Raw genomic sequence first — 24,813 nt, forward strand, 5'->3', positions numbered from 1 at the left:
GTGACATAATGCTTTACAGTGGGCAAGATGAATTTATGTTTGTCAAATTGTTTAGTCTTTACTCCAATCTCGGGTAACGGCAATTATCTCCAGTAAAAAGAGAAAAACAATGTTCAATTTAAGGAACTTGCTCAAGGTTATAGAGCTAGCTAGAGGTACCTCAAGGACCCCAAGCTTAAGTTTTCTGATTGTAGATCCAGTTCTCCATCAACTATATCTAAAAGAGAGATAAAGTTTGCTTCATAGTTTAAGGGAACTTTTCTATCAAGTAATAATTTATTAATGATCACAATGATGAAATGGGTCTTACATATACTATAGCTCTTCTACTTTCACACTCATCATCTTACTAGTAATCAGGATGTCTACAGAAGGTAGGAGAAAGCAGGTAAAATATACATATTAAAAACCAAAAAGAAAGAGAAGACTGTATCTCCTCTTGTGTCAATACCAGTAATTTGTAGGAATAAGAACTATTAACACACTTCGTGAAAAAAAAAAATTGAAATGAGCTTTTTAACATAATTCATTGTTTCACAAATGATACAATTTGTCCTGCTTTAGAATCTTATACTAAAAAGGTATTGAAGTTTGTTTATACGACATAATCTTTCTCAATTTCCAAATGGGGTCAATCAAAAGCTCAGATTTATTGAAGCACCAAGTCTAGAATTCCAGAATCTTTTTACTGTAGAATCATTACATTCATTTTCTGAAAGTCACTCAAAGCTCAACTTGATACATGATACACAAAAAACATCACACAACTTTTGACATTTTTTAGTCTAAAATATTTAAGAGTATCACAAGTTTCTTTGACTTTGCTTAACCACTAGAGGAAGGGAGAGTTCCCATCATGAGTGTTTCTTAATTTCTTCTGCAGTGCTTGACAATCTAAACAATCACTCAAACTGTGGTTTTCTTTTGTTTTGTATTTATTGCTACATATACACATCAAGTGTGATTCCAAAGAAATCATCGTTACTACCAATTAAAGATAAAAGTAGAGAGAAATTTTCCATATTGGGGTGGATGTTTGGACCCACTCACTTGAGGGTCCTCATGCTTCCTTATAATCCAGCTAACATGATAAAGAATGGAAGATAAAATATTTGCTTTATGGTACACTTTTTTTGAGAAAAGTGTGAAACTAGGTTTAAGGAAAACCAGTAGGGCATCATGGATAGATCATTGCTTTTAAAATCATACATAATCATCAGAGAAATGCAAATCAAAACTACAATAAAAAAATCACCTCACACCTGTTAGGATTGCTACTATTCCTTAAAAAAAAACAAAAAAAAAGTAAGTATTGGTGAGAATGTGGGGAAATTGTAATCCTGCACACTGCTGGTAGAAATCTAAAATGGTCCACTGCTATGAAAAACAGTAGGGAGGTTTCTCAAAAAATCAAAAATAGAACTACCATATGATTCAGCAATCCCACTTCTGGATACATATCCAAAAGAAATGAAATCATGATCTGGAAGAGCTGTCTGCACTCCCACATTTATTTCAGAATTATTAAAAATATCCAAGATATGGAAACAACCCAAATGTTTATTGACTGATGAATGAAGAAAGAGAATGTGGTATATATGTATAATGGAATATTATTTGGTCTTAGAAAAGAAGGAAATCCTGCCATATGTGATAACATGGATAAACCTAGAAGAAATTATGCTAAGTGAATTAAGCCAATCACAGAATAACCAATACTGAATAATTCAACTTATATGAGGTATATAAAATAGTCAAACTTACAAAAAACAGAGTTAAAATGGTGGTTGCCATTGGCTAGGGGAAGGAGGGAAGGGAGGGTAAAATGGACAAAAAGTTTCAGTTATATAAGATGAATAAATTCCAGAGAACTTCTGTATGACATTGTGCCTGTGGTCAATAATACTGTCTTGTGCACTTAAAAATTTATTAAGAGGCTAGATCTCACACTGTGTTCTCATCACCAATAAACACTTATTAATAATCAATTGATAATTGAATATAAATTAATAAAACATTAATGATGGTATTAATTTATTTCTGTAATTAATTATATATTAATCATAATCCTATAGTTGTTAATACTATTGACAATTTTAAAAATCAGAAATACGTTTGAAACTTAGTTGACCACTTACTAGATATAGTCCCTGACCAAGTCACTTTTTTTTAGGGGATCAATTTATTCATCTTATATGAGGATATCTAACTGGGATATTAGATTAAAAATATTTACAATGTACTTTACACATTGCAGGCACTTGATAAATGAAAGAAACTTATTGCTAAGCACAGCGTCAAGAGAGGGCTCGGAAATCCTCTAAGAAGCAAAGACTCTTAAAAATCTGGTCAATATTGAGAACCACATTCATTTCTTGGTGAGTTCTGATGCTGAAAAGGCAAGAACAGACCAGACAGTTGGGGCTTCAGGTCTGTTTCCTGGTTCCTGAAACCTAGGGCCTAAAAACCAGGACACACGTATCTGTGCCTGTTCATTTTCAAATTCCTGTATCTTTTCCCAGGCACAGATATGGCCATATTTCACCATGTAAGACCAGTGTATACATGTAAATATATACACGTATGTATATACAGTCATCTAAAACCTGATTGTTATATACTTCTATAATTAAGTGTAAGGCAATTAAGAAACATGATCTTAATTTAGTTGGACCTAATTGGTAGAAACATAATCAATAGAGCCACATCTGCAGCTTTGGAACGTTTTTCTACCCTGCAACAAGTAAAAAAGAGCTTAATAAAATTATACTAACATAAGTCAACACAAAATAAAAGATTGCTCTCCTTCCCCCACCCACCATGATAACACCTACAACTCAACCATGTCTGACACCTTGAATGGAAAATTTCAGTCCCCAAATTTTCAGTCAAGATATTCAGTGCTGCTTATCTTGGTTTAGAATAGAAAGTCTGACAGGATCTTAATTATAGTGTGACAGAAGTGGGAGTAATATAATACCATACAGCACTGAAGAAAAGAGTTTGCTAATGCCTTTTAGAACACTCCTTGTACTAAAGGTTAAAGAATAATTATCTCATACAAAAAGAGCCTAATTTACTCCATTGGTATATAAATCAATAGAAACAGCAAATCTATTCCCTTCATTCCTCTTTGTTCATTTTCAGCTTTGTAGTGGTGGAGCTGAGAAGTCTATATCATATGCTAACATTTTGTTAATATGTTCTCCACAAGACCAACTTGAAGAATCATTTTCCATATTTTAAAACATTTTAAAATGGTTTACTTTTTTTTCCAATTCACTGTAACTCTAAACCACAACCTTTCTTCGGAGCCCCAGATGTTACTGATACAACAGAATATGGGCAAATGCCCAAAAGGAGGATGGATGTTTCCAGTGGGCAGAAGTTTGTTCAGGAAGATGCTACCTTGCAGGATGGTAATGAGTTTGCAAAACCCTGAAATTAACCCATGGCTAGATGAAATGGGTTTGAGCAGTAGGTGTTTCTTTGTTTTCATGTTATTTAGCTTTCGGCATTCATGAAGAACAAGGGGACTTTGAGATATCAAATCAAGCAATTTGATTACTGAATAGGATTTAATTATCGGACAATAAAGCTGTTTCATTTTTTAAGCATAATTGCTGTACATATACATACATATACATATTATATTAAGGAAAATTCAGGGAAATTAATTTTTATGATCTCATGAAGAATATAATCTTAACATTAACTGTCATGTTCAGTATCTGGTAGCAAGGCCATGGTTAAAAGATGGATCAAAAGAGAAGAACGTGTTGAGCTCTGAAAGAAGGGGGAGAGATATTTTTCAGATTTTGAATTTTACCTTACGAAGTTAAAGTTGATAATATACTTGTGATTGAAATAGAAAATGCTGTTAAGATTATTTAATGTTAGGGTGACTCTCGTCCTTGCTGAATAATAATGTACTGTTCCTATTTCCAAATCTCAAGTCACTTCAACTTTAATAGAAGCATCACTATTTTGATATATGTTTGACTTTTGTCAAACCTGATTTCACTACAATCTCCATATCTTAAGTGTATGCTAAATAAAATTTATAAATATTTGTTCCTCCAGAGAGTAATAATAAAGTAGAAAGTATGTTATGATCTGTCATGTACTCACGAGAGTAGAGGAGGTTGCTTAGAGCAGAATTTATGTGGTATAATTGTTTTGTTTAGACATCTTTAAGTCTATTAGGTTCCCTCATGTGCAAAAAGATCTATGCATCTCCAAGGGTGGTAGTGAAGGTTATAGCAAATGAAACAAGGTATTTGGAAGGACTTTGTAAATTATAAATTGAAATTATAAATTATAGCTATTATAATGATTTGAATGAATACATCGAGAGGGCCTTCTAGACTAACAAATACTATGCAAATATAAATCACACAAAACTATCAAATTTTTGAATTATGTGGTATATACTGGAAAGAAGAATTTTACGTAAACATTCTTGGAAATTACTCAAGATAGTTTGCATATAAAAGTATTAAAATGACATTTTGTAATAGTGTTCCTTTCCTACCAAAAAAAAAAAAAAAAACAAAAAAAAACAAAAAACACCAAGAAACAGAAATAGCAAATAAATTAAATTGTAGTATCATCAACCATTTGTTTTTTATAGTCAGCATTATCGTTAAACTTTTGCCCACTCAGAAGACAGGCCAAATATTTTTAATAGGTCTCTTAATAGCCTACCTTACTTGACTTTTATTCATTGTAAATAATCCATAGAAGAAAACGCACAAACCAACAATTGCTGCAGGAATCAACATTCCAGTATACCATCCCAGCCAAGCAAAGTATAGTCCAATCTTCTCACCAAAGTATAGCCTGCATGAGAAAGCAAATCCTTAGACTGAGTTAAGGCAATATAAGCAATATTACAACTATTGATGCCACACCTAGTCAGAATTTCAGACGGAAACTTGAGGCTACACTCGGTTCCTCCTCAGCTCCATCTACAGTATCTAATATTCCTGCTTGTTAATTAATCCAATAATGGCAATATTGTTTATTTTTAAACCTTTTCAATATAGGGGCAATTCTGTCACATGTCTTTATGTATATGCCATACTTCTCAACATGGCTCATAAACCTTGCTTTTCTCCATCTTCCTACTAGCATCCCTTTTCATTTTTCACATCACAGAGCTGCTCTAAACCATATAGCTTTCATGAAAATTGGAAAAAGGTGTCCCCTCTAGGTGGGTGCTGAGAGAGCAGGTTAGATTTCCCTCTTCATCTGCACCCTTCACCAGACACCCTTAGGCTAGACACAATGTGCACCATTATGTCACATCTTCCTCAACAAAGCTCAACTCTGCAGTTTCCAAAGCACGCAGGACTTACCCTGGTTAATGCTGTCCCTAAACTTACAAAAATGTATGGCAATTACCGGCCATTCTTCCATTCCTTTTCCTCCCTATACGATTGTAAGCTGCTGAAAGGTAGACCTGTGTGTTGCTTCACTAGTAACCATCACAGGAAGTACTGAAGGATACTATGAGAGTTAATGCATTTAATTCCCCTCTAGCTGATGAATATCATTTAAATTGAAATGGCAGAGAAATAACGCAGTTCTAATAACTACTCAGTTGCTCTTTCTTCACCTAACCCACTGTCGGTATTAAAGGCCTGGTTAAAAATGATAATTTCCTGACTTCTTTACCACTGTTTGGTCTCCATCTTCTAAAGACGGTTACTTAACACACACAGTTTTGTTCCTGCAACAAAGATGGGCACTTCAAAGTTGATTTGGGAATATTGCACGGAGCAGTGATTCTTGCTAAGAAGAAAATTCTCTTGTCATATTTCCTTAACAAGGCTTCTCTTTCTGAAAACTATTCTCTTTCTGCTTCATTCTCTGTGTTGTGCCAATTAAATCTTTTGCATATTCTACTGCGTGTAGACCTGGAATAATCATCCGTCAAGCATCACTTCTCCGTATTTTTCCATTTTATTTTTCTCTCCTAGGAAACACAGATCAATAGAAAATTCACTTCTTATACAATAATAACATTCTACTTTGAGATGGAAACTTATTATATTAACAGGTATTGAAAAAAAAATTGTTTGCTTGAACAAGTGTTCCTCTGTGGGGTGGAGCAAAGTTTTTAGCACATGTTACTAACACAGTAGAGGACCTTTATAATTTTGATGACAGAGGACTGCACAGACAAATCAGTGGATATAGACAGTATCATCTATATCAGTATGATATAGATAGATATTTTAAATTACACATTGTTAAAGATTAAGAGAAGCAACAATATTATTTGGTGAAGTATAGTCACCTAAGTAAAAGTAGATTTCAGATCTGTGTCAGAAGAAGGAGCTGGTGCCATGTAAAAGAGGCTAATGAAAAAATGTCCTTGCCTTAGAGCGCTGGTACTCACAATCTTCTATGATTCCTGTGTTCCAAACAGAGCAAGGAGGAAGACGGAGGAAGTGGGGGCTGCTATTGGGTAACTACCCATCACACAACCACAGCTCTCTTTTTATCTTTTTTTTTTTTTTAATATTTCTGCCCTGTGTCATATTTCATTCAATGATACAATTCCACTGCTGAAATAATTTCTATCATAAAATGAAACAATGTGGAAATCTATGCTTTTAGAATTGTTTCCTTTAGTGACACTGTTTTTAAATACAAATGCCTCCAATGCCTATTGTGAAATATTTTTTAAAATTGCCATACAAGAATTTTGCTACGCAAATTTTATAACTGATGATTTTGAATATGTGCTCTTTGTAGTTTCAAATATTTTTCATGGAAAAACAGATTGCAACTAAAATAGGACTTAGCTATAAAACGTTTAAATTTATTTTTAAAATGGGAAAAACCATGGACACATGTCCAGAAATGGTTATTTATATAAAAAAGGAATTGCCTGTATCTGACTTTCCATCCTAAGGAACTACTTTATTCAGCATGAGACAATACAGGCTGTGCCTATGAGTCTCCATTATCCATAACCAAAGAGTATAAAGAAATTCAACTTTGAACACCCTCTTTCTCTCACTACAGATAGGAAGCAACACAGTAAGAGATGCATGCCCTCAAAAGTGTGTGGTTTTAAGAACAACTTACTCAAAATAAGTAGTCACAAATCTTAAGATAATTTTTCTGCTGGTTGTGGAAAAATGGGCCTTGTAGAAAATGCTATGCATAAATAGTTTACTATCAATGTTTGCCTCATTACCATCTAAATTTTGGTAACACAAGTTAAGTTCCTAAGGGGTAAAAACATGTTCAACTGCCCTCTATACTCTTTTATAAACTTTCTCTTGGGTGAGTATTACACCACACACTCCTTCCCTTAGCCAATTAAAGACAGAAATATAATTTTTTTAAGAAAAAATATCCTCCTATGTCAACAACCAAAGAAGTGGTAATAGTGGCTGAATAAACCTATTTACTGAAAATAAAGGCTGCTTGCTGGAATTATCTGAAGAAGCAAGAGTCATGTCTTCTATAGATGAGAACTTATACTTTCTGTTTATTTTTTGTCAACAAAAATTGTATATATTTATTGCATGCATGATATTTTGAAATATGCATATAGTTTTGAAGGACTAAATGAAGCTAATTAACATACACATTACCTCACATATTTATTCTTACTATATAGTAAGAACATTTAAAATGTACTCAGCAATTTTCAACCATAAAATACATTATTATTAACTATAGTCACCATGTTGTACAACAGATCTCTGGAACTTATTCTTCCTATCTAAATTCATTTTTGTATCCTTTGACCAACTTCTCCCCAATTTCTGCCTTCTCCCCACCCCAGCCTTTGGTAACTACTATTCTACTCTCTGCTTCTATGAGTTCAACTTTTTTAGATTCTACCCATACATGAGATTATGTAGTATTTGTATTTCGGTGGCTTATAAAGAAAATATGGTATATATACACAATGAAAAACTACTTAACCTTAAAAAGGAGAAGATCCTGTCATTCGCAATAACATGGACAAGACTGGAGGACATTATCTTAAGTGAAATAAGCTAAGTAAATGTAATTATTGACACTAGAATGCATGCTTGCAAATCCTAACTTCATTTTAATTCCTAATAGATATAGCTTTGTGAACAAGCACATTTCACTGGGTTCACAATATCTAAAATAATTCTCCCGTCTGCATAAAATAAAATCTGAGAATTTCTTGTGGTCATCAAACTAAAAAATAAAACATCTTGGTTCTGAATATGCCTGAATACTTAATGTTTGAAATTAAAAGCGTTTGGTGGTGGATGTTTATCCTCTGTATCTCCAGATCTGCATTCTACTTTTTTTCCTTTCATTATAGGCACTAAGGGGTCTACCTCTATGCACTCTATAAGCTTTGTTCCTTCCCATTTTCTTCTGGCTTCCTGATGGGCTTGTTGACTGACTGAATGTGCTAGCAGGAGATCAGAGGGCAATATAAAAGAGATGGGGTTTATCATCCTGGTTTCCTCTTTCTTGGGCCATGGTTTGGCCATGGCTGCTTTCTTCCTAAGGTCAAATTTTGGGTATAAATTTTGACTGGTTCTGCCAAATATTTTCTCCCCCTGTCCCTTCAAGATCTAGGTTTGATAGCAACTTCCAGCTGTGCTAGTCCCTGGGAGCTTCCTCATCTGTCACTCTTTCCCTTGACTCTGGCTTATGCTTCTGTATATAGTTCTTTTATTAAATTCTCTACAAGTACCCCTTTCCTTGTCCACCTGTTTTATGCTGGGGGCACTGACTGATTCAGCTGTGATTTATTCTTGATGTTTATACTTCATAAACAGCTTAAAATATTAACATATATAATAATATAAATGGTCCTTTTCTTTCATTCTATAAATATTTATAGTTAACCACAGACTTAAGATCTTGTTAATACAGATTTCATGCTTTCCAAAAATAAAAAATACATGAATACAACAATATTTCAAGACTAATTCAAGTTGAAGGCAGTTACTTACTAGAATATGCATCCTGAAGTAGAGTAGATCTTTAATGAACAATAAATATATACAAACATGTGAAACACGTGTTAGTCATTTTTCTCTTTGCTCTTAGATCCACTTTCTGGCTTGCTTGCTTTCTTTTTTTTGATTTGGACATTTTAGTCAGGTTTTACTCTAAATTACTTCTGGTTAAGTTGAGTCAGGAGGTGTTAATTCTGGTGAGTTGATCACTCAAAGGTAGAAGGAAGCGATAAGCCAGGACCATTTTCCCTCTCTATGCCCCCTCCATGGCTCCACCCTCCCCGTCACTTTCACCTCTCTACTGGAAGCCCTAGCAATGGTACATAAGTATTGGGCTCTGATAATATATGTTTATTCCAATTTCTCTCCACCCTTAAGGGGTTAGTAATTTTTTGCTGTTGCTAATCCCTTAGACACCTTGCAAAGCCTGTTTGATTTCTCAGCTCTCCCATCCCCTGTATAACCAATTACCTACAGTGAGACTCTTTTAGTGAAAAACCTTATAGCGGTTGCTTTTTTTGTAGACTGCAAATCCCAAGTCTTAGACAATGACAACCAAACAGCATACTTTGCTTTTCATTATTGTTCCACTTGCAATACCTGATTAAATCCAGAGGCTGATGCTTATACCACATTCCCCAGCGTGCCCAGCGCTCATATAATAGATGTCTGTTATTCTGAGGTCCATGGGTTTTAATCGGCTGGCTACTTTTGTAGGCTCCCTGCAACAGATAAAGTAAGATACATTTGGATCTATTTTTTAGTGAAATTTGAACTGAATGAAAACTGTATTTTCCCTCACAGAATAATTTAAAAACTTATTGAAAGCTTCAGAAATGATAAATTAAGCCCATTGCTGAAATGATGTGATAGATGCCTTTACATATCTTTCATTAAAAATAGTCTGACAGTTACTTTAAAAATCTTCTATTAAATTAGTTAAAAAGTACAATGGAACCCATTAGCTTAAAGTAAAGTAGGTGCTAGGCTTTACTGTTTGGAATTTAAGGTCTTTTAATAAACACAATATCTTCACCATCACTGAGAGAAATTGTGATAATCTGTAGTTCAGAATTTAAGGGCATTATTTTGTTTAAGAAGTGATGCAATACCAGGAAATGTTTCTTCCATTTTTACAAGCTGAGGAAGACAGTAAGTGTTCATTCAAAATATATAAGACGCCTCAGCCACCAGTGCTAGTCAGATTTTTTTTTCTCTCTTTTTTTTAATTATAATTTAAGTTCTGGGATACATGTGCAGAACGTGCAGGTTTGTTACATAGGTATACACGTCATGGTGGTTTGCTGCACCCTTCAACCCATCATCTGCACTAGGTATTTCTCCTAATGCTATCCCTCCCCTAGCTTCCCACTCCCCAACAGGCCCCAGTGTGTGATGTTCCCCTCCCTGTGTCCATGTGTTCTCATTGTTCAATTCCCAGTTATGAGTGAGAACATAGGGTGTTTGGTTTTCTATTCCTGTGTTAGTTTGCTGAGAATGATGGTTACTAGCTTCATCCATGTCCCTGCAAAGAACATGAACTCATCCTTTTTTATGGCTGCATAGTATTCCATGGTGTATATGTGTCACATTGTCTTTATCCAGTCTATCATTGATGGGTACTTGGACTGGTGCCAAGTCTTTGCTATGGTGAATATTGCTGCAATAAACGTATGTGTGCATGTGTCTTTATAGTAGAATGATTTATAATCCTTTGGGTATATACCCAGTAATAGGATTGCTGGGTCAAATGATATTTCTGGTTCTAGATCCTTGAAGGATCGCCACACTGTCTTCCACAATGGTTGAACTAATTTACACTCCCACCAACAATGTAAAGGCATTCCTGTTTCTCCACATCCTCTCCAGCATCTGTTGTTTCCTGGCTTTTTAATGATCACCATTCTAACTGCCATGAAACGGCACCTCACTGTGGTTTTGATTTGCATTTCTCTAATGACCAGTGATGATGAGTTTTTTTTCATATGTTTGTTGGCCCCATAAATGTCTTCTTTTGAGAAGTGTCTGTTCGTATCTTTTGCCCACTTTTTGATGGAGTTTCTTTTTTTTTTTTTTCTTATAAATTTGTTTTAAGTTCCTTGTAGATTCTGGATATTAGCCCATATGGATAGACTGCAAAAATTTTCACTCATTCTGTATGTTGCCTGTTCACTCTGATGATAGTTTCTTTTGCTGTGCAGAAGCTCTTTAGTTCCATTAGATCCCATTTTTCAATTTTGGCTTTTGTGACCATGTTTCATCAATACCTAGTTTACTGAGAGTTGTTAGCATGATGGGGTGTTGAATTTTATCGAAGGACTTTTCTGCATCTATTGAGTTAATCATGTGGTTTTTGTCATTGGTTCCGTTTATATGATGGATTACGTTTATTGATTTGCATATGTTGAACCAGCCTTGCAACCCAGGAATGAAGCCGGCTAGTCAGATTTTTAAAGTGGCAGTATCTTTAAAATTTATTTCCGATAAGATATTCCAAAAATTGAAGGATTTTTTTTTCAATTCTTTATATGCTCTTTCAAAAATCTGTCATGTGTGTCGCAATTTTGGAACTGCAGATTATATAATATGCCTTATAGAGAAGAGTGTTCCCTAAAGGTTGAACTTCTCTGCTTTTATTATATAAAAAGAGGACAATATATGTGGTGAACTAAAATGTGAGATACAAGATATGACAGTCTTTCTCCTCACTCCAATGTATGGCTCTATCTTTATGAAAGTTTGACAAAAATTTAAAGCAAGTGGAGTTATGCCTCAGTTTTCTCACCTAGATGATAGAAGTAATAATAATATTACCCAGTATAGAGGGGTTTTACAAGAGTCAACTTAGTACCTATAAAGTGCCTGGCACATGGAAAGTATACAATTAATGTGAGTTATTTTATGCATTTGATACATTGTGACTCTTGAAAAGTGCAAAGCTCATCAGAATATTCCTTGACAACCAGGACGGTGAGCTCCTATAAGGAAAGAAGACACCAAGAGTCATGGCTCACAGGTGCCTCAAGGTTGCCATGAGAGACATGTGGATGCCACTCCTGGCTCCCTGATGAAATAGACACATTAATTTGGGAAGAAATGAAGTACCATTTAAGTGCAGGCCCCAAATTGTCTTCCCTAAGCTAGCTCAAGGTGTTTAAAGCCCAAAAATTAAAAGGCTTTTTGGGTTTCAGATGCTAAACTTTAGAATATGTAGGGTATCTTTTTCTTAACTCTGCTCTATAACCTCAATCAGCTACATCATTCTGGCTTGATAGTGACATGCAGTGGGCTGCAAGAGAAAACTGACCAAAGTGATTCCTCTTGCTCACTCACGTACTTTCACGCCTTTCTGAAGTATTGTGTACACTCAGTGGTCTCTGCCACCCCATGATTGGCCCCCTCTGACCTACACACATTTTCTCTCTTTCCACTATTCATCATTCATAGGATTATAAATTCTATCAATATCTTGGACGAATTCTTGTGTGTGTGTATTTCTCTCGTTCCCTTTATTTTGCCTTTTCATACCAAACTCCACAAGACATTTCTTCTTCTTCCCTCTAGCCACTGTCCTTTTTGTAAGTAAAAAACAAACCTCAACTACAGGTAAAAATAAGAGATTGGCACTTGTCTCCTGCATTAAGGAAAAAGAAAAAAGGAAGCCTAGAATTGTGAACTATCCTTAATCAAATTACAGTCAATGCCATTGACTCCATTTTCCTCCTAATAAGCCTTATTTTCCTTACCTCAAGTAGTAGCATTTAAAATCAACAGAAAATTCCTGAGCCCATTTTATGGACCTTCTAATTTACTTTCTTGTATTTCAACAACATTGTTTTCCATTCTTTTCATGTATTTATTCCATATATTAATATTTCATCCAAATTACAAACACAAGTGGGGAGATTATAATTACTTATAACTTATTTATAAAAGTCCCAAATTTCACATAAAAAAACTGTCAAATGAACTTTCAGAATGCAGCCTAATTATGTAGAGAAAATTACCTAAATAGAGAACAAATTAAACCTTCTTTGCTACAGAGGTTCTCCTTGGGCCTTAAGTTTGCCATTCTGAACACTTTACCGTTTATTATGTGCTATTTGATATAGTGTTTAATTTCTCTAAGCTTTGTTTCTTCAGCTGTAAAATAAGAATAATAAAATTTACCCCTCCAGGGTTATGTTCAGAATAATGGGAAAATACATGTACAAGGCCTGGCACATTAAATACACAAACATATTTCCTGTTATTATTTCTATTCTGACTATAAGTATGTATACCATAATGAATATAAACATTGGAGATTGGCTTCTGGTGCTCAAAACTGTGCCTTTGATATCTAACCTTTCCGTACCTCAATTACCTATATAAAAAACAGAGCTAATATTATCGTATATCTCAAAGGGCTGCTGCAAGGATTAAATGAGACAATCCGTATAAAACATTTACGTCACTGCCAATAGCAAGCACTCAATACATTTTATCTACTATTGGTCATACCAGACTGCAAATTCCTCAGCCTTGTATTATGTACTGAAGTCCTCAGTCATAAATTTATAAATAGAAATGTGATAGCCTTTGAAAGTTCAGAAGTGAAACCTGTAAAGACCCCACTCTTACCTTAAAACGTGAAATTGCCTTAAAGAAAGAGGTCAGGAAATAAAAGTTGGCTCAGATATCATTTACAGTGGACAGGGCCCACTGCAGCTTAGAGCAGGCATTTCTATTTAAAACTTGTAGGGAGGTAATCATCTGGCAAATAATTGAGTAGGCAGTTGGCTATAGGTTTTTGTGGTGGGACTTTAGATTTTGAAGTATCCCAAAGTAGTAGGCACAAACCAGGAAACTTCTCTATTTGGAATAGTGCGGATCCCAAGTCGGATCATGCTTGGAACTCTATACTGGAGCAGAAGGCAGCAGCTATAGTGTCCAGGAGTGTTTCCGCTAAGGCTGGGATTCCCAGTATGGGGCAAATCGCAGACAGGCTTTGAGGCAGAGGAGCCAGTGTACAGTCGCAAAATTACCATGGGGAGACAGAAGGCCCATGGCTACTTGCAGACTGAATCTTCCTGGGAGTGGACAGCTAGACTCAAATGAAAACAACAGGACGAAACATTGAGCATGAAAACCTTGTTTATAAAGTGGAAACTGTATTTCAAGATTACCTCATGTGGTGGAAACGCTGCTATGTATGAGCCATTGTTTATAAGTTTACGGATACCTGCAAAGAGAAGAAAAGGACAGTTCTTGAGTTAGCTTCAATGAAGCATTTCCTCTGAAGCAACACAAATATACAGGGGACAATGAATTAATTAAAAAGTTTAAGATAACCCAAATGACTTCCATGGCCACATCACCTATGAGGACAGTGCGATTGTGAAAGAAACTGATACTGCGTCTAGTTATGTCCTTATGATATTAGTAAATGAAGATTTGCAAGTTGTCACATGGTTTTACTTTACCATATCATAAAATATTGGGCATTTAACCCACTTATTTAGGATCATGTGACCCAGAAGCAACTTTTTGTTTTTCTCCAAATAACAAAGTTTGGTCAAGAAAGAAGACAAATTCTATATCCCACCCCATCCCTGTCCCCTACCAAAACAAAACAAAACAAAACAAAAGACCTCAAAATGATATTGGTATTGAGAAATATTTAATTTTATAATATCAAACCAAAAAGACACAAATAGCAATATGAGACACTTATTAAAATCTCCTCCCTCTCAATGAGGGTAGAGCGACATGGACACTCTCATATATTCCTGGTAAGAACCGATACCGAGTGAGCAACTATTGTTGCAATATTATTTATATCAGTAAAGAATTAGAAATAATTACATATCCAAAACTGATAAATCATTTAACTTTTATAGTACAATCAATCATAATAGGTACTTAGTAAATAACAGTGATTTGATGAATTTTATTATGGAATATTGTACAGCTTTTTATAATAATGTTTTCAAAGAGTAATTAAGGGCTTGAGAAAATATTCATAATGGTAATTTTTTTAAAATCTGAAAATTATAAATGCTAAAACATCTAATTTATATGTACATATATATACACACACACATACACACAAACATAAATATATACACATATATATAAACTTAAAAATGTATAAGTGAGAATTGCAGTTAGGAATAATTTTAATTATTCTGTATTTACTACAAAGGGAACGATGCCCTTATCATTATTTATAATTTCATAATTATTTTAAAAGAATACAAAAGAGTATAGTACTAACATTTAGACACATTTTCAATTTATATTCTGGATTTCATTATTTTTAGTTCCTTTTTTTTTTTTTCTTTTTTGAGACAGGGTCTTACTCTGTTGCCCAGGCTGGAGTGCAATGGTGTGATCTCGGCTCACTGCAACCTCCACCTCCCGGGTTCAAGTGATTCTCTTGCCTCAGTCTCCCTACTAGCTGGAATTACAGTCACCTACCATTGCGCCTGGCTAATTTTTGTATTTTTAGTAGAGACGAGGTTTCACCATGTTGGCCAGGCTGGTCTTGAACTCCTGACCTCAGGTGATCCACCCATCTCGGCCTTCCAAAGTGCTGGGATTACAGGCTTGAGCCACCATACCCAGCCTATTTTTAGTGCCTTAAATTACTTACTAAATTTATTTCTTTAGTTTTGGTGAAGTTTAGGCATGTGAGTTAACTGTTTTGAATGCTCAGTAATAAGTAAATTATTAATCAGAAGAACAACAGAGTCTGAAGGTTTTTCTTTAAAAAGTGGCTGTCTTGAAACATTGTGTATTTTACTCATATAGTACTCAGTTTTAATAAAATCAGTAGAGACTGGTACAAGTTTTTGCTGGCTACCAACTTTGTATTTTCAAGGCTTTTAAGATGTGACTAACATTTGATCCCTTCAAGCATCTTTTATTTGTCACCTTTATAATTAAAAGTATATCTTGTTTGTTACCTGCTGCTTTCTGCTCAGCTCTATGTAAATTTTGCAATTTTATTTACTTTTCCTAAGTGAAACATTCTCAAGTTTCTTTTGTATTATACATGTTGTACTATACTGCTAAACATTTAAACAACAAAGAAATATCAAAAATTAAAATTAGCTATTATTTCACCTTCCACAGGTAACCTCTAAAAAGTTTCTTACATATTCTTCTAGGGTTTTTGTCTTTTTATGTACATAGGTTTAAGAAATGAAATTATATGAGATGTATAGTTTGTGGATATCTTTTGGAGTTCATAAATAACGAACTCATAACCAATTTACAATCTCCCTGAGTATAGGGCTTATGTCATGTACTTTGTATAACAGATACTTGAAATTTTTATGCTAAAATAAGAGTAAATAAATGTCACATAACTGTTAATGAACGTATTAACATGGACACAGTCTAACTTATTTTTCAGTCCCTAAGCATGGACATGTGGGTATTTCCTGATAATTCTATTACAAACAAGCCCATGATGAACACATTTCTGTATATGTTATCATTCAAAAGTCTGATTATTTGAGGGGTATAACTTTCAAGAAATAATATTTCTGTTTCAAAGTGTTTGCACATTTCACATTTTGATATCTATGACCAAACACCCTCAAAAAAGTTTGTTTTATTAAAAGGCTGAAAATTCGAAAGTCTATAGAGTTTGTGTTCAATATGCTATACACATCTATTTAATAAATTAAAGCAAAGCTTCAGTTGTTAAAAAAAAAACAGTAATTCTGGATATAAACAGTAACAGCAAGTTCCACTCTGTTATTATTTAATGTTCTTACCCACTTTTGATATTCCATTTTCATATTTGGTGCGCTCCAGCATGTGATAGACTATTCTGCTTCGAGTAGCATTGCTGAAGAAGGTGTCTTTATTATTTATTATGAAGCTGTTAAGACGAGGGGATTTGTTTTAATATTCAAAGCAGAACACAGAATCCAGTAATAGTTACAAGTTCCATTAAAGCTAATGCATGTGAAGCATAGTAAATCAGAAGGGAAATCATCCTCTTTAAACAAAAATAGAGAAAAAGAATTCACTCATAAATAATACAAGGCATTATCAAATATTCACTTTGTTATCTTCTTTCAGTTTATAAGGAATTCTAGGTGCTCCTATTTCTTATTTCACATGGAACAAGGACAGAATAGATGGTCCATTGGCTCCCATACATTTTATACTACCTTAAGCAATGTATTTCCAAATAGAACACATCAAAAATTGATGTTATTCCGCATACCACGCTTTCTAATGCAGCTTATCTCGTTTTCAGAGGCTTAACAATGAACAATCATCCTACCTTTCCCTTGATGCTTTTTTATTGTTCCCATGGGAAGAGTAGCAATGAAGAACCATTTGAGAGCCAATGATGTAAGAGCAAAAGCATGAGCTCAAGAGGAATGGAAGGGTCTGTTTCAGTATTTAGTTTATAGTATGCTGGGAACCTCGAAAAAATTGAAGTGTCCTGGGTCTTGCTCAACTCTGACACTTTCTGTTTCTAGTTTATCTATGCGAGTGATAAATCACCACTGTGTCAAGCACGCCGTACTGAATTAGTAGGTATTCTGTGATAGTTCCTTCATCTACACTCTTCATATTCAAACAGATGGCAAATGGTGTAACTTTTCTGACTAAACTATCTCTCTCCAGCTTTTGTTCTGGGTCTCATTGCCTCTTGCCCAGAACACGAGTAGAACATCCTCCTAACTTCCCATGCATTTTTCCACCTGACTTTTAATGCACAGCTCTGATTCTTAGAACACTCCCTTACTTTTAGTGTGCCAACAGCTTTCCTCTACAAGCATCATTAAATTTCTTATTTTCCTCCAAGGCTCTCAGTACTTGCATTCCAACCTACTCTTCAGCTTTGTGTCTTCAGATTTATATGTCTAACAGCTCTGCCTTCTTTTACCCAATCCTCTGTCAATTTGTATAATATTTAGGTTAGTGCAAATGTAATTGCAGTTTTTGCCATTAAAAGCAATGTTGGGAGGGCGTGCCCAAGATGGCTGAATACGAACAGCTCCAGCCTCCAGCTCCCAGCGTGAGTGACACAGAAGACGGATGATTTCTGCATTTTCAACTGAGGTACCGAGTTCATCTTGCTGGGGCGTGTCAGACAGTTGGCGCTGGTCTGCGGGTGCAGCCCGACCAGTGAGAGCTGCAGCAGGGCGAGGCATTGCCTCACCTGGGAAGTGCAAGGGGGAAGGGAATTCCTTTTCCTAGCCAAAGGAAAGTGAGACACACAACAACTGGAAAATCGGGTAACTTCCACCCTAATACTGCGCTTTACCAATGGTCTTAGCAAATGGCACACCAGGAAATTATATCCCACACCTGGCCTAGAGGGTCCCACGCCCATGGAGCCACCCTCATTGCTAGCACAGCAGTCTGAGATCTACCTGCAAGGTGGCAGCAAGGCTGGAGGAGGGGCACCCGCCATTGCTGAGGCTTAAGTAGGTAAACAAAGCCGCCAGGAAGTTTGAATTGGCTGGAGCCCACCACAGCTCAAGGAGGCCTGACTGCCTCTGTAGACTCCTCCTCTGGCGACATGGCAGAGCTAAACAAAAAGCAGCAGAAACCTCGGCAGAGGTAAATGACCCTGTCTGACAGCATTGAAGAGAGCAGTGGATCTCCTAGCATGGAGGTTGAGATCTGAGAACAGACAGATTGCCTGCTCAAGTGGGTCCCTGACCCCCGAGTAGCCTAACTGGGAGACATCCCCCACTAGGTGCAGACTGACACCTAACACCTCACACGGAGACGAAGCTTCCAGAGCAAGAATCAGACAGCAACATCTGCTGTTCAGCAACATTCTATCTTCTGCAGCCTCTGCTGCTGATACCCAGGCAAACAGGGTCTGGAGTGGACCTCAAGCAAACTTCAACAGACCTACAGCTGAGGGTCCTGATGGTTAAAAAGAAAACTAACAAAAAGAAAGGACACCCACACCAAAACCCCATCAGTACATCACCATTATCAAAGCCCAAAGGCAGATAAAACCACAAAGATGGGGAAAAAGCAGGGCAGAAAAGCTGGAAATTCAAAAAATCAGAGTGCATCTCCCCATCCAAAGGAACGCAGCTCATTGCCAGCAACGGAACAAAGTTGGCCGGAGAATCACTTTGAAGAGTTGAGAGAAGAAGTCTTCAGTCCATCAAACTTCTCAGAGCTAAAGGAGGAACTATGCAACCAGCGCAAAGAAACTAAAAACCTTGAAAACAGATTTGACAAATGGCTAATTAAAATAACCAAAGTAGAGAAGTCCTTAAAAGAACTGATAGAGATTAAACCGTAACACGAGAACTACGTGACAAATGCACAAGCTTCAGTAACCAACTCGATCAACTGGAAGAAAGAGTATCAGCGATTGAAACTCGAATGAAATGAAGTGAGAAGAGAAGTGTAGAGAAAAAAGTAAAAAGAAATGAACAAAGTCTCCAAGAAGTATGGGATTATGTGAAAATACCAAATCTACATCTGATTGGGGTGCCTGAAAGTGACGGGGAAAATAGAACCAAATTGGAAAACACTCTTCAGGATATCATCCAGGAGAACTTCCCCAACCTAGTAAGTCAGGCCAACATTCAAATTCAGGATATACAGAGAATGCCACAAAGATACTCCTCGAGAAGAGCAACTCCAAGACACATAATTGTCAGATTCACCAAAGTTGAAATGAAGGAAAAAATGTTAAGGGCAGCCAGAGAGAAAGGTCGGGTTACACACAAAGGGAAGCCCATCAGACTAACAGCAGATCTCTCGGCAGAAACTCTACAAGCCAGAAGAGAGTGGGGGCCAGTATTCAACATTCTTAAAGAAAAGAATTTTCAACCCACAATTTCATATCCAGCCAAACTATGTTTCATAAGTGAAGGAAAAATGAAATCCTTTACAGACAAGCAAATGCTTAGAGATTTTGTCACCACCAGGCCTGCCTTATAAGAGATCCTGAAGGAAGCACCAAACATGTAAAGGAAAAACAGGTACCAGCCATTGCAAAAAACATGTCAAAATGTAAAGTCCATCGATGCTAGGAAGAAACTGCACCAACTAGTGAGCCAAATAACCAGCTAATATCATAATGACAGGATCAAGTTCACACATAACAATATTAACCTTAAATGTAAATGGACTAAATGGTCCAATTAAAAGACACAGACTGGAAAATTGGATAAAGAGTCAAGACTCATCAGTTTGCTGTATTCAGAAGACCCATCTCACACGCAGAGACACACATAGGCTCAAAATAAAGGGATGGAGGAAGATCTACCAAGCAAATGGAAAACAAAAAAAAGCAGGGGTTGCAATCCTAGTCTCTGATAAAACAGACTTTAAACCATCAAAGATCAAAAGAGACAAAGAAGGCCATTACATAATGGTAAAAGGATCAATTCATCAGGAAGAGCTAACTATCTTAAATATATATGCACCCAATACAGGAGCACCCAGATACATAAAGGAAGTCCTGAGAGACTTACAAAGAGACTTAGACTCCTATACAATAATAAGGGGAGACTTTAACACCCCACTGTCAACATTAGACAGATCAATGAGACAGAAAGTTAATAAGGATATCCAGGAATTGAACTCAACTCTGCACCAAGTAGACCTAATAGACATCTACAGAACTCTCCACCTCAAATCAACAGAATATACATTCTTCTCAGCACCACATCACACTTATTCCAAAATTGACCACATAGTTGGAAGTAAAGCACTCCTCAGCAAATATAAAAGAACAGAAATTATAATAAAGTGTCTCTTAGACCACAGTGCAATCAAATTAGAACTCAGGACTAGAAACTCAATCAAAACCGCTCAACTACATGGAAACTGAACAACTTGCTCTTGAATGACTACTGGGTACATAACGAAATGAAGGCAGAAATAAAGATGTTCTTTGAAACCAATGAGAACAAAGCCACAACATACCAGAATCTCTGGGACACATTTAAAGCAGTGTGTAGATGGAAATTTATAGCACTAAATGCCCACAAGGGAAAGCAAAAAGATCTAAAATTGACACCCTAACATTACAATTAAAAGAACTAGAGAAGCAAGAGCAAACACATTCGAAAGCTAGCAGAAGGAAAGAAATAACTAAGATCAGAGGAGAACTGAAGGAGATAGAGACACAAAAAACCCTCCAAAAAATCAATGAATCCAGGAGCTGGTTTTTTGAGAAGATCAACAAAATTGATAGACCGCTAGCAAGACTAATAAAGAAGAAAAGAGAGAAGAATCAAATATATGCAATAAAAAATGATAAAGGGGATATTACCACCGACCCCACAGAAATACAAACTACCATCAGAGAATACTATAAACAACTCTATGCAAATAAACTGGAAAACCTACAAGAAATGGGTAATTTCCTGGACACTTACACTCTCCCAAGACTAAACCAGGAGAAGTTGAATCCCTGAATAGACAAATAGCAGACTCTGAAATTGAGGCAGTAATTAATAGCCTACCAACCAATAAAGTCCAGGACCAGAAGGATTCACAGCCGAATTCTACCAGAGGTACAAGGGGGAGTTGATACCATTCCTTCTGAAACTATTCCAATCAATAGAAAAAGAGGGAATCCTCCCAAACTCATTTTACGAGGCCAACATCATCCTGATACCAGAGCCTGACATTGATACAACAAAAAAAAGAATTTCAGACCAATATCCCTAATGAATATCGATGCAAAAATCCTCAATAAAATACTGGCAAACCGAATCCAGCAGCACATCAAAAAGCTTATCCACCATGATCAAGTGGGCTTCATCCCTGGCATGCAAGGCTGGTTCAACATTCACAAATTAATAAACGTAATCGAGCATATAAACAGAACCAAAGACAAAAACCACATGATTATCTCAATAGATGAAGAAAAGGCCTTCGACAAAATTCAACAGCCCTTCTTGCTAAAAACAGTTGATAAATTCGGTATTGATGGGAACATATCTCAAAATAATAAGAGCTATTTATGACAAACCCACAGCCAATATCATACTGAATGGGAAAAAGCTGGAAGCAATCTCTTTGAAAACTGGCACAAGACAGGGATGCCCTCTCGCAACACTCCTATTCAAGACAGTGTTGGAAGCTCTTGCAAGGGCAATGAGGCAAAAGAAAGAAATAAAGGGTATTCACTTAGAAAAAGAAGTCAAATTGTCCCTGTTTGCAGATGACATGATTGTATATTTAGAAAACCCCATTGTCTCAGCCCAAAATCTCCTTAAGCTGATAAGCAACTTCAGCAAAGTCTCAGGCTACAAAATCAATGTGCAAAAATCACAAGCATTCTTATACACCAGTAACAGAGAAACAGAGAGCCAGAGCTCCCACTCACAATAGCTTCAAAGAGAATAAAATACCTAGGAATCCAACTTACAAGGGATGTAAAGGACCTCTTCAAGGAGAACTACAAACCACTGCTCAGTGAAATAAAAGAGGACACAGACAAATGGAAGAACATACCATGCTCATGGATAGGAAGAATCAATATTGTGAAAATGGCCATACTGCCCAAGGTAATTTATAGATTCAATGCCATCCCCATTAAACTACCAATGAGTTTCTTCACAGAATTGGAAAAAACTGCTTTAAAGTTCATATGGAACCAAAAAAGACCCCGCATTACCAAGACAATCCTAAGCCAAAAGAACAAAGCTGGAGGCATCACGCTACCTGACTTCAAACTATACTACAAGGCCACAGTAACCAAAACAGCATGGTACTGGTACCAAAACAGAGATATAGACCAATGGAACAGAACAGAGCCCTCAGACATAATGCCACACATCTACAGCCATCTGATCTTTGACAAACCTGATAAAAACAAGAAATGGGGAAAGGATTCCCTATTTAATAAATGGTGCTGGGAAAATTGGCTAGCCATAAGTACAAAGCTGAAACTGGATTCTTTTCTTACTCCTTATACGAAAATTAATTCAAGATAGATTAGAGACTTAAATGTTAGACCGAAAATCATAAAAACCATAGAAGAAAACCTCGGTCAGGACATAGGTATGGGCAAGGACTTCATATCTAAAACACCAAAAGCAACAGCAACCAAAGCCAAAATTCACAAATGGGATCTAATTAACCTAAAGAGCTTCTGCACAGCAAAAGAAACTACCATCAGAGTGAACAGGCAACCTACAGAATGGGAGAAAATTTTTGCAATCTACTCATCTGACAAAGGGCTAATATCCAGAACCTACAAAGAACTCAAACAAATTTACAAGAAAAAAACAAACAACCCCATCAAAGAGTGGGCAAAGGATATGAACAGACACTTCTGAAAAGAAGACATTTATACAGTCAACAGACAGATGAAAAAATGCTCACCATCACTCGCCATCAGAGAAATGCAAATCAAAATCACAATAAGATACCATCTCACACCAGTTAGAATGGCAATCATTAAAAAATCAGGAAACAACAGGTGCTGGAGAGGATGTGGAGAAATAGGAACACTTTTGTTGGGACTGTAAACTAGTTCAACCATTGTGGAAAACAGTGTGGCGATTCCTCAAGGATCTAGAACTAGAAATACCATTTGACCCAGCCATCCCATTACTGGGTATATACCCAAAGGATTATAAGTCATGCTGCTATAAAGACACATGCACACGTATGTTTATTGCAGCACTATTCACAATAGCAGAGACTTGGAATCAACCCAAATGTCCATCAGCGACAGACTGGATTAAGAAAATGTGGCACATATACACCATGGAATACTATGCAGCCATAAAAAAAGATGAGTTCATGTCCTTTGTATGGACATGGATGCAACTGGAAACCATCATTCTCAGCAAACTCTCACAAGAACAGAAAATCAAATACCGCATGTTCTCACTCATAGGTGGGAACCGAACAATGAAATCACTTGGAGACAGGAAGGAGATCATCACACACCAGGTCCTATTTGGGGGGTGGGGGGAGGGATAACATTAGGAGATATACCTAATGTAAATGATGAGTTAATCGGTGCAGCATACCAATATGGCACATGCATACATATGTAACAAACCTGCACATTGTGCACATGTACCCTAGAACTTAAAGTATAATAAAAAAGAAAAAGATATCACTAAATAAAATGTCAGGAATAAAAAAAAAATAGTAATGTTGTACCAACATAATATCATCACCTTAAAATACCATGCTTCTTTTCCTTTAGATTTTGCTCTGTTTCTTCTTCTCTCTCCACGCCACTCCATATTTTTACCTGACAAAAAGAGCTATTTCCTTTGAAAAGGCATTCCAGATCCTCTCCTTTGGATGTGCTGCTCTCTCTCTTACAAAATGTGCATTTTATTTCCATCTTTCTTAATACATTGACTTTACTCTGCCTCGTTTAAGTTAATATGGACATGTGTCTATTTGCTTAGACTCTGAATTCCTCCAGTATTCTTATCTCGATACTTGGATGTACCAGATTCAGGGTCCTGTTAATTGTAGGTAGCAGAAGGAATGTCCACCTGCCTCTTTCACCATTAAGTTGATTCAGCATTCCCTCAACAAGTAATTTTTAAGCAGATCAGTTCAATTTTTCATGAAGTTACATTATAGAGGGATGATATAGCTGATGCATAAGTAAAAAGTAAATAACATAATTTCAAATAATCTCTATGAAGAAAAATGAAACAGTATACTGGGATAGAAAATGACTTGGACAAGGGCACTTTAGGTCACATTTTCAGAGCCGGTCTCTTGGAGGTGGTGATGTTTGAGTGGGAGCTGAATGACAGGAAGGACTATGCCATATGAAGATTTGGGGTAGAGCATGGCAAACAATGAGAACAGCAAGAGCAAAGACTCTGAGTTGGAACTAAGCTTGAGC

The 24,813-nt window shown here is 36.2% G+C and overlaps 1 protein-coding gene across 1 annotated transcript in view; it reads right to left on the bottom strand.

Moving 5' to 3' along the window:
- ANO3 (anoctamin 3) overlaps window positions 1-24,813 on the bottom strand; it is a 335,023-nt gene that overhangs the window by 110,828 nt on the left and 199,382 nt on the right. Inside the window, 4 exon segments of the mRNA NM_001265904.1 lie at window positions 4,708-4,842; window positions 9,579-9,700; window positions 14,147-14,202; window positions 16,748-16,854. Coding sequence (NP_001252833.1) covers window positions 4,708-4,842; window positions 9,579-9,700; window positions 14,147-14,202; window positions 16,748-16,854 — 420 coding nt within the window.

The sequence above is a fragment of the Macaca mulatta genome, chromosome 14 (assembly GCF_049350105.2).
Source record: "Macaca mulatta isolate MMU2019108-1 chromosome 14, T2T-MMU8v2.0, whole genome shotgun sequence".
In the NCBI taxonomy this organism is placed as follows: domain Eukaryota; kingdom Metazoa; phylum Chordata; class Mammalia; order Primates; family Cercopithecidae; genus Macaca; species Macaca mulatta.